General features: G+C 42.2%; 1 protein-coding gene across 1 annotated transcript; it reads left to right on the forward strand.

Annotated features, from left to right (window-relative positions):
- Positions 1–10246: 10246 nt before the first annotated feature.
- LOC144893963 (olfactory receptor 8G17-like) lies at positions 10247–11221 on the forward strand. Its single transcript, XM_078785217.1, has one exon. The coding sequence runs from the start codon at positions 10247–10249 to the stop codon at positions 11219–11221; it is 975 nt and encodes a 324-aa protein (XP_078641343.1).
- The last annotated feature ends 778 nt before the right edge of the window (positions 11222–11999 follow it).

Here is an 11999-nt window from a genome sequence, read left to right on the forward strand (position 1 = left end):
AGGTCAACCTATGGCAAAAATATATAATTTTCTCACACTTTCTAATAGATAGGCAAAATGCCGTATAAAACTAAATTTACTGGTTCTAATTGCTTTTATTTATCAATCCTCACATAGAAGAGCAGTTTTTAGTAAGGGAAGATTGATGTAATACCCCTCTGTGGGCAATTAGTGAAGGGTGAAAATTAACCTTTTCTTCAAAAATACATAGAAATTGTGAAAAAAACCTCTGTTTTGTATTTACCGGTACATGGAATTGTTAAGTGTGATGTTATAGCATACAGTATGCATTGTAAAGTGTCTCCAAACCACCATGGTCAAGATTCCTAGTATTGTTTGAGACTTTATTCTGTTTGCCAACAACCTACGGATAACATAGTTTGAACCGGGGCTCCGACTACCTACACATCTTCATCATCATCCTGTGAATTGGTGCATGATCCCCTACCAGTGCAAGCACTAATGCAGGTCTTTTGTCCTGCACGGAAACAGCCGCATCTTTTTCCACAACCAGATGTGCAAAAGCAGCTCACAAGCTCCTTGCAAGCTTTTGGAAGAGGGCTCAGGGTCATCAAATTGGGAACGAGGTTTCCACTGCTATCATTCTTTCATCCACTGGTTGTTGGATCAGGCAGATCTTTCACTGGGCTTATTGACTCCTTCCAGACAAGGCATTGGTAGTTTGCTCAACGAATATGCATTTCCAGTGCATCCTTGGAGGGGGGAAGAGCATCAAGCGAACGCTTTCTTTGAAGGAACATTTCTCGGCGAACTTGATCAATTGCCGTAAGAGGGGTGGTTTTTAGGTACAGTTTGCACACAAACTTCTCAGCATCTTGGATCAATTGGTCACTGATGTTTTTAGACCCCATCTTCTGGAGGCATGCTGACTCTTCAGTGAACACTTTCAACGCAGTCTTCTTCCCTATACCGGCGAACTGACTGACTGTGTCACAACCTGTTAGTGCATGGAATGCAATAATTGTCTGAATTTGGTCTTCTGGTAGTGAGATCTGATGGATGGGGATGAAGGGACGTTTGGATATCAATCCTGAACTGAACCACACCTCTGGAGATAGGTGATCTCGCAGGCCCAGTGCCACAACCAGGACATCTGTGTCTCGGCATTGAAGGACACATCTCTGGTAGCCCTGTAGTGTCGCATCCCTGGCATGCAGGATGATCCTGGTGTCCGCCTCTTCATGGTTTGCGTTCATGGAGTTGGTGCTCCTGCCGGTAGAAATCCATACCCTCATCAAATCCTCAAACTCCCCGGCAACAACTAATTCATATGTTGGCTGTAGCTCCTTCTCCGCCATCTCTATGAGAGATCCGGAAAGAAATGCTGCCAAGTCAGCCTTATTAGCAGAGAGGCTGAGAAATGAGTTGAAGTTGGAGGGGAGCTTCACGTCCTTTGAACTGATGACACGTCTGATTGGGTGGGTTTTGCCGGCTCTTTTTTCCCTTGTGCCAGACTTGATGGAGACCTCCTGATACCGATCGAACACAACATCAACCCTCGAGTACATGGGACCAAAGCGGTTTAAGACACTGATACAGAATACATTGCTCAGATCTCCAAAAGTCTCTGATTTCTCAGGCTTGCCAATTGCTTGTATCAGTGCAGGGCCGTCAATGATCAAGCAGGTTTTTGCTGTACTCTTGGGAAGGTTTTTTGACTCTTCTATGTCCTTGGTCAGCATTTCTTGAAGCTGGGACTTGTCGGTAGAATGGAGTTTCCCATTGGTGTCTGCTAGTGCACGTGGGACTGATGAAAGCTCATGCCTCAGGATGTTATTCAGGTCTACATCTCTCCCTCCCTGTGCTGCCACAAACAGTCTTTGGATTATATTCCTGTCAGCTTTGATCTCTTTCTGTTTGCCAGCTCCACTTGGTTGAATGCTTACTTTGTACATCCTGCTTATTGATTGTGTTTTGTTCCTAGATAATGTAGCATGAAAGTCTGTTGACTTCTCAATAAGGCGAGTGGAGACAAATGTTTCAACTAGGGATGCTCCTGTTTCACCAGCCTTGAGGACTTCTTCTTTGATGGAGTCTCAAACAATACTAGGAATCTTGACCATGGTGGTTTGGAGACATTTTGCAATGCATACTGTATGCTATAACATCACACGTAACAATCCCATGTACCGGTAAATACAAAACAGAGGTTTTTTTCACAATTTCTATGTATTTTTGAAGAAAAGGTTAATTTTCACCCTTCACTAATTGCCCACAGAGGGGTATTACATCAATCTTCCCTCACTAAAAACTGCTCTTCTATGTGAGGATTGATAAATAAAAGCAATTAGAACCAGTAAATTTAGTTTTATATGGCATTTTGCCTATTGTAGGAGAATTCTTTGATCTACTACCACTGAACTCCAAAGAAACTCAAAAACTTGTTTCAGCGAAATCAATGTTTTATTGAAACTTTAGAGAGATATTGCATACTAATTCAAAATACTAACTCAAGAAACTATTACTAACGACGCCTGTTCTGCCGGTGTAGCTGGAGCTCCTTCTCGATGTTGACCAGTCTCTCAAGTTGCTCTCTCAGTTCCACTGAACTTCCAGTTGCTCTCCCAGTTCCACTCCCAGTTCAACCAGTTGCTCTCTTGGTTATAAAGCAAAAAACTCCTTTGATCTTAAGAGCCTTGGAATGCAGAGTTCAACCAGGCAAATAGTCCCCCAGATATAGACGCCCGAGGCATCTGTTTCCCATCCATAGAGCCATATTTGGCTCTATGAGACCGGTGCCTATCGAGGGAGGTCACTTCCTCATGACCTTAGAGAAGGAATTGCCCAGTGGCGTTTCTGCCTTAGTACTCTCTCCAAAAAAGGTTACACACTGTCCCTAAACTATACCCCCCTGACAAATGCCTCCATCTCATGGCTCAAGTGAGCACAGAGCCTGGTATTTCTCCATAAATGGAACAAAGGCTATTTTGACAGGAACAGATGCTGTCTTTAATCATCTTGGCTTCCCAAGTTTTACCAGACTGCACCGTAAAACACTTCTTTATACAATATCACATTCTGTAATAACTATCATATGTAATAACTATAACAGCTGTCAGTATATGTGAATATTTATTCCACACTATCTATTAGAAAGTGTGAGAAAATTATATATTTTTGCCATAGGTTGACCTTTGACCCCCACTGTAACCATGGTAAACCCTTAATTATATATATATTTTTAAAATACTGAGATGCATTATGTAGGCAATATCATCAGCAACAAAATGATGTATAAAAAGCCCATGTAGAGTAAAATGGCTGGGCAAATAAATGGGATATTGTTACAAACATCTCTTCTCTTTTTCAACACTTCGGAAATACTGATTTAGCAAAAAAGGGGTTAAAATGACCCTTTTCGGGAAAATCTCAGCTGGCATCCACCCTTTCCCAATGCAACACCCAATGCCCTAACTCTTCCCACTGGATGCCTGTCTCTAACATGAAATGATTTTCAAATCAATTTCTAAGCCACTTTTTCACTTTAGTTTCCTCTACTATGGCAGAATTCCCACTCCAGATTATCAAAAGAAAATTTGCGAAATAAAGTTTGAACTTTTCATGTCATTTTTTTGCGGAGGAAAACCATTGTAACCATTTTTAAATGATTCGATAACTTATTTAATCGGTAAATCGTGTTTACAAATCGGTTAAAACGATCCTCATTTATGTTCCAGTTCATTCATTTTAGGCGGTGCAGGATCATAAGAGGACAAAGTGTAATCAAAACTAGAACTGCCACTTTAAAACTGCTGGCAGTGATGACCGGTGTACTCGCACTCACTTTTGATACAACCCCACTTTTGATACAACCCCACTTTTGATACAACCCCACTTTTGAGACAACCCCACTTTTGATACAACCCCACTTTTGATACAACCCCACTTTTGATACAACCCCACTCTTGATACAACCCCACTTTTGATATAACCCAACTTTTGATACAACCCCACTTTCATTGGACATGCTTTGACACAACCCCCTTGGATACAACCCCGACACACACACACACACACACACACACACACACACCTACCCCCCTCCCCCACACCCAAACACACACACATCCCTCCCCCCCCCCCCCACACACACACATCCCCCCAACACACACACACACACACACACACACATCCCCCACCCCCACCCCCAACACACACACATACACACACACGCACACACCTCCACACTTACATAACCCTCCACACATACACACATCCAACCCCCCCTCCTTCACATGCACACCCCAACCCCTCCCCACACACACACATATCCACTCCCCACCCCCACCCCACACCCCTCCACCCACACGCACACCCCTCCAAACACACACCCCCACACACACACACACCAACCCCCCCCCCCTCCCGCACACACACACAAACACACACACATCCCTCCCGCTCCACAGACACACACATCCCCCCCTACACACACACACACACACACACACACACACACACACACATCCCCCACCCCCCCATCCCCAACACACATACATACACACATACACGCACCCCCCCTCCACACATACACACACACACCCCTCCACTCATATACACACACACACACACACACACACACACACACACACACACGCACACACATCCAAACCCCCCCCTCCTCCACATGCACACCCCAACCCCTCCCCCCACACACACATATCCACCCCCCCACACCCACATACACACACACACATCCCCACACACATCCCCCCCCCCCCCCACACACGCACCCACACCCCCACACTCATTCCCCCTTCACACACACACACACACACACACACACACACACACACACACACACACACACACACACACACACACACACACACACACATACACACACACCTCCACACATACACACACACACACCCCAACCCCTCCCCCCACACACACATATCCACCCCCCCCCACACCCACATACACACACACACATCCCCACACACATCCCCCCCCCCCCCACACACACACACCCACACCCCCACACACATCCCCCATTCACACACACACACACACACACACACACACACACACACACACACACACACACACACACGCACATCCACACACACACATAAACACATCCCCACATGCATACACACACACACACACACATACACACATCCCCAGACCCCCCCCACCCCCCACACACACACACCCTCCCCCCACACCACACACACACACACACACACACAAACACAAACACACGCACACATCCCCCCACCCCGCCTAACACACACACACACACACACACACACACACACACCGCATCCCTAACACACACACACATGCACACACCAACACCCCCCCCCCCACACACACACACACACACATCCCTCCCCCCCTCACACACACATCCCCCCCCCCACACACACACATACACACACACCCCATCCCTAACACACACACACACATGCACACACCAAACCCCCCCCCCCCCCACACACACACATCCCTCCCCCCCCCCCCCCCACATACACATCCCCCCCACCACACACCCACACACACATCCACACATGTCAATCCATGCACTGATTGCAGAAAAAGCGATTTTTAAAAGAAAATTAACCTGAAATTGCAGAGACATAATTATTTATTTTATCTGAGAAGCCTAACGGGGTTTATTCTTCTTTCGTTTCTCACTCCTTTGTGTGAAATGCGATCGAGTTTAAAAAGTCAGAATTTGACCAAATCTGTTTTATTCGTTTGTTAATATACCTGCCCTATTGACAAATCTTCAATTGGAATTTAATTTGAGGTTCAAATGACAGCGGGAGATCGTGTGATAGTGATCACGTTCTGGAGGGCAAGTCGGTGCGTTTCTTCTTCTTTCAACAATAAAGACTTATAGCTTCGAGACCGTACATCCAATCATTTGAAATTTGCACGCTTGTTCTGCTTGATGAGATCCACATTGCATTAAAATTTCAAGTCGAGCATTGATCGACTTCAAGAGTTAGAAGCTTTTTAAAATCTATCTTCCATTATTTATTGCGGCCAAACCATGTGGCTTATCAAAACGTCTCAAATAACATTGAAACATCCCCCCATGGAGGAACATTTTTCTAAAGTTTCCACTCGATATCTTCACAAATTATGGAGGTGATACCATTTCTAGTTTGAGCTTAAAAACATCATAACTCTGAAACCATGTGTCGGATGACATCGTGCTCGGAGGCTTTTTTGTTCGTCATGGGTGTGCGAATATGCATGCCAAGCTTGGGCTCGATCCGTTCAGCCCTTGCGAAGAAAAAGGGTTTTTTGTGTTTTTTCACGAAAATACAAGATGGCGGCGGAACCATGTGACGTATGACTTGGAAATTTTTTGCATTCTGAGTTTTTTTAAACTAGGCAACTGGGAAAAAAATCCCATTTTTGGGGAGAAAATTTTTTGTTTGACGAATTCTAACCTCTTAACGTTAGCATTTTTAGAATACTCGATACACATGTCTTTTGTTCCCATTGAAGAGTTCTTCAGAATGAGCCATTCCTCAAATTTTTCCATTGAGCGGTTTCGGAGATACAGAGGGGCAAAGTTGAATGTGTTTTACAAGATGGCGCCCATACCACCTGACCTGTGACGTCATAATTAGCATTAAAAAATTATCGGAGCCGAGTCGATCATGTGATGAAAATTTCCTGTCAATCCGACCAGCGGTTGCTGAGAACATTAATTATGAAGTTTTCGGATGTGCAAAATAGGGCGGAAGAATAATATTAAGAAAAACTCTAGCAGTAATAATAGGTTACTCTCCATTTCATGTAGAGTAAACCTAATAATCCATTTAACACTTTGATATACCTCAATGTTCATCAGACGTTTAATAAAAACCCCTAACCCTCACCCTACCCTAACCCTACCCTAACCCTACCCCTAACCCTAACCATCGTGCTCGGAGGCTTTTTTGTTCGTCATGGGTGTGCGAATATGTATGCCAAGCTTGGGCTCGATCCGTTCAGCCCTTGCGGAGAAAAAGGGTTTTTTGTGTTTTTTCACGAAAATACAAGATGGCGGCGGAACCATGTGACGTATGACTTGGAAATTTTTTGCATTCTGAGTTTTTTTAAACTAGGCAACTGGGAAAAAAATCCCATTTTTGGGGAGAAAATTTTTTGTTTGACGAATTCTAACCTCTTAACGTTAGCATTTGTAGAATACTCGATACACATGTCTTTTGTTCCCATTGAAGAGTTCTTCAGAATGAGCCATTCCTCAAATTTTTCCATTGAGCGGTTTCGGAGATACAGAGGGGCAAAGTTGAATGTGTTTTACAAGATGGCGCCCATACCACCTGACCTGTGACGTCATAATTAGCATTAAAAAATTATCGGAGCCGAGTCGATCATGTGATGAAAATTTCCTGTCAATCCGACCAGCGGTTGCTGAGAACATTAATTATGAAGTTTTCGGATGTGCAAAATAGGGCGGAAGAATAATATTAAGAAAAACTCTAGCAGTAATAATAGGTTACTCTCCATTTCATGTAGAGTAAACCTAATAATCCATTTAACACTTTGATATACCTCAATGTTCATCGGACGTTTAATAAAAACCCCTAACCCTCACCCTACCCTAACCCTACCCTACCCCTAACCCTAACCATCGTGCTCGGAGGCTTTTTTGTTCGTCATGGGTGTGCGAATATGCATGCCAAGCTTGGGCTCGATCCGTTCAGCCCTTGCGGAGAAAAAGGGTTTTTTGTGTTTTTTCACGAAAATACAAGATGGCGGCGGAAACATGTGACGTATGACTTGGAAATTTTTTGCATTCTGAGTTTTTTTAAACTAGGCAACTGGGAAAAAAATCCCATTTTTGGGGAGAAAATTTTTTGTTTGACGTAACCCTAACCCTAACCCTAACCCTAACTCTAACGTGGGTCTAGTACCTAACTAAAACGTTTAGGGAATGTTTTCCTGCAACAATGAAATAATGTTGTTGTAAAACGTTTCCACCACATTGTTTCAATGTTTTTCACGTTACTTAACAAAATGGCAGGAAATACGTTTTCTCCATCTCCCTCAACATCTCCCACTCCTGGAATGCTCACGAAGTTGAGCGGGATGTTTATAGTTCACAACACGTTGATTGGTATAACGTCAGCCCAATACCTAACTAAAACGTTTGGGAACGTTTTCCTGCAACATTGAAATAATGTTGTTGTCAAATGTTTCCACAACATTGTTTCAACGTCTTTCACGTTACTTAACAAAATGGCAGGAAATATGTTTTCTCCACATCCCCCAAAATCTCCCACCCATGAAATGCTCATAAAGTTGAGCGGGATGTTTGTAGATCACAACAAGTTGATTGGTATAGCATCAGCCCAATACCTAACTAAAACGTTTGGGAACGTTTTCCTGCAACATTGAAATTATGTTGTTGTAAAATGTTTCCACAACGTTGTTTCAATGTCTTTCACGTTACTTTACAAAATGGCAGGAAATATGTTTTTTCCACCTCCCCCAACATCTCCCACCCCTGGAATGCTCACAAAGTTGAGCGGAATGTTTGTAGATCACAACATGTTGATTGGTATAATGTCGGTCCAGTACCTAACTAAAACATTTGGGCAACGTTTTCTGACAACATTCAAATGACGTTGATATAAAAACGTTTCCATAACGTTGTTTAAAGGTTAACATGTTTGAAGGTAAAAGTAAAACGTCCTTAAAACATTTATAGAACATTGTTTTTTTCGTTACCTAATTACGATGTTCCAGCAACGTTGTGATTACGTTATGTGTTTGCCGGGAGGTGTTGTTTCACCACCGTTCATTGGTACAGCCAAATTGATTATGTGGTGAGATGTACTCTGTTGGGATGTCTGATGACAAATCTTTCATAGCTGGACAAGTTTTCTGCAGTTATCACAGGAGCAATGACACAAGTGGAGTAAGTGACTGCCACCACAATGCCAGCATGCCAGAAGCTCTGGTGTGCTCTTTCTCCGGGCCCCTCTGTATTTCTGGTGAAGTCCTCCTATAGGCCGTCCCACCCATGGGGCAGCCCCAATAAAAATATGTCTTTCCCCGAATCCAGGCCCCACAGCGATTTACGCCACCCTGTCTTGCACATATCGACCTAAGAGTTTGTGATCGGCCTTTTGGAGCGTGTGAAGTTTGTGCCTTATTATTATGGGAAGTCCTCACCTGGCCCCACCCGAAAACAAGAGATGTTTACACATACAATTACTACCCTGACTATCCTGTCTATAAATTACATGTGCTGCCTCCTGAGTGTAATGTGTAAAACGAAGAATTGTTCTGACAGGTGCCTGTGGCGTGGCAATCCCACCTACTAGAGTCGAAAGGACCAAACGACATTTACCAAAGTCGAGCTATATATCCCCCTTCCATTATTTGTTTTATATAAAATTTCACACATTAATTTTTATACAGCCAAATGATACACCCAAAAACTATAGTACAAAGATGCCAAAGTCAAATACTATCCCCAAGCAGATGAAAAGGAAGCTACACATAATTTTTACCCTTATTATGGCTCATCAGTAAAACACATCGTTCTATACATTGACTGAGTTGGTGTTTTGTATACAGAGTCAAGGCTCGTGAAAGAGCGAGAACACTGAAAGGATCAGGACACAGCAGGCCAAAAACAGCATTACAGAGAGGGGAAGGATACTAACAGCTGAGTTCAAGGACAAAATAGAGGGATGAAGGCATTACAAAGATGCAAAAATAAAATTACCAATTGTAAAATTAAATAAAAGTGAAAGCGAATATTTTTCACAATTGTTGAATTTTCGAAAATATGGAAAGTTGACTTCATTCACTGCACCTTGGGACATTGTTCATGCCCCTGATGGTTGACAATTTGAAGTTTACCAAAGGGAATAAGTATCCTCACAATGATGCCCTCTGGTGATATTTGATGTTGGTATTGAATTATAAATCCTCCTCCACTATTCTATATAAACGTTCAAACATGAAGAAGCATTATCGAACAACATATGAGGTAAGCAAATTGTCGTGGAGTGGTGTCAAAATGTTATTTTGTAATTACTGTTTTATAGTGATCAGAAAATTTATTTGGATGTTAAGAAAGACTGTGCTGGAACAAACAAACACTTAATGCAATTTAAAGTCCTTAAATAAAAACATGTTGTAAATATTACTGAAGTGTAAGGTGGAATATTATTCATGATGTATTAATTGGTGTAATTGATCTTTTTTATCACTGGGTGCAGGATTGATGGAGGACATCATGTTTGAAGGAAATCAGTCATTGCCACCCAACGTGTTCCTCCTCACCCCCATCTTCCATGAGCCAGCAAGCATCAGACTTTTGGCTTTTGGTGTTTTATTCCTCATTTACCTCGTCACGATCACACTGAACATGATTCTCATCCTGATCATTCTCAGTGAAAAAAAGCTGCACAAACCTGTCTACATATTCCTCGCTCATTTATTGATCATGGATATTGTTGGTTCAACAACAATAACGCCTCGTCTGATGTACAGCATAAGTGAAAGTAACATGATTACAAAACCTGCCTGTTTTATTCAAGTTGTCCTTGTTTCTTTCTACGGGGCAATACAATCTTACATACTTAGCATAATGGCCATAGACCGCTACCTGGCAGTTTGCCACCCTCTTCGCTACAATGCCCTGCTCACCAACAGCAGAGCTCACAAAGTGATGTTGCCCACCATTTGCTGGTCATCTGTGCTTGGTGGTATTAACATTGTGTTATTGATTGGACGAACGATTTGCAAATATCCAGAGATTCACAAGGTATGTTGCGTTCACATGGCTGTGGCTAATCTTTCATGTGAAGATGTCACCATAAATAGTTTATATGGGATTGTACACACTTGTTTGACAACTGTCACTCTCTTCGCCGTGGCCATTGTCACGTACACCCTCATCTTGTATGAATGCCTGTGTTCTGGACCACGCTCAGATGGGAGCAGTAAAGCCCTCCACACATGTGTTACTCACTGCTTGGTGCTTTCCCTCTTTATTTTATCGATTGCTTTTGCTGTGATCTCCATGCGTATGTCAACCAAGAGCTTTTTCCCACGGTATTTGCAACATCTGAGCGATTCCCTGTTCTATTTGCTGCAGCCTCTCGCCAATCCAATTATCTATGGAATGCGAACCGCAGAGATCCGTCGCAGCCTCAGACAATTCACAAATATGCGCATCTTTCGGAATAAAAATCATCTCCTGACCTGATAATAGTGTTTCACATTTATCTGTTTGGAAGTATCTTCATTGTCACCCGAAAATCCCTTCCCTTCATTGTCATCTTTTGAAGAAAATGTACATGCTGGTTGCTTCCAGAACACAAAAATTCACATCTTCATTGTTAAAAAGCACAAACTTTGCTCAATTAAACACATTTTGTTTCTTCAAGTGTACCTTGTTATAACAATTGAAAGATGCATTTCAAAACCTTATAATAGCATTATAATTTATTTTCTAACTGGCAAACGTACTGCAAGACCATTCAGGTTGGACGCTTTTTGGTGGTTCATTTTTGGTTGATTCCTTATTAGTTTTCCATTTTTATGAAGCAAATAAATAAAAACACGAGGTGGGAATAATTGGAAACATTAATGATTCGTCTCCGGTTAACGTCGGCGTTGTGTTCCTGGAACGTGTGACTTAAAGTGAAACAACTTAAAGGAACCCATAAAATAAAGTCTTGTTACGGTCATTGGGATTTAACTGGGGAAGAGTTTCTCCAATAAAGCACAATATAAGTTTATATACATGAATTCTTTACCTGATTTCTTTACCTGCTTGTTATTAAAACTTTTGAGACGTATTGAAAATCTTTGAAATAGCAACTACTTTGTTCCAACAACCAAATTGATGCAAGATTATACACATCATATACATTTATTGGTGCTTACTTTTTTCCCATTTCAAATGATATCTTCCAATGAAAATTGATCATTAAAATATTCCCTCACATTAAACAAGCTTTTCTATTATTATTATTTTTTTA

The sequence above is a fragment of the Myxine glutinosa genome, chromosome 10, assembly GCF_964187855.1.
Source record: "Myxine glutinosa chromosome 10, kmMyxGlut1.1, whole genome shotgun sequence".
Classification (NCBI taxonomy): domain Eukaryota; kingdom Metazoa; phylum Chordata; class Myxini; order Myxiniformes; family Myxinidae; genus Myxine; species Myxine glutinosa.

What these genes read in the sequence shown, in the direction of transcription:
- LOC144893963 (XM_078785217.1), top strand. Translation starts at nt 10,247, where the DNA reads ATGTTTGAAGGAAATCAGTCATTGCCACCCAACGTGTTCCTCCTCACC.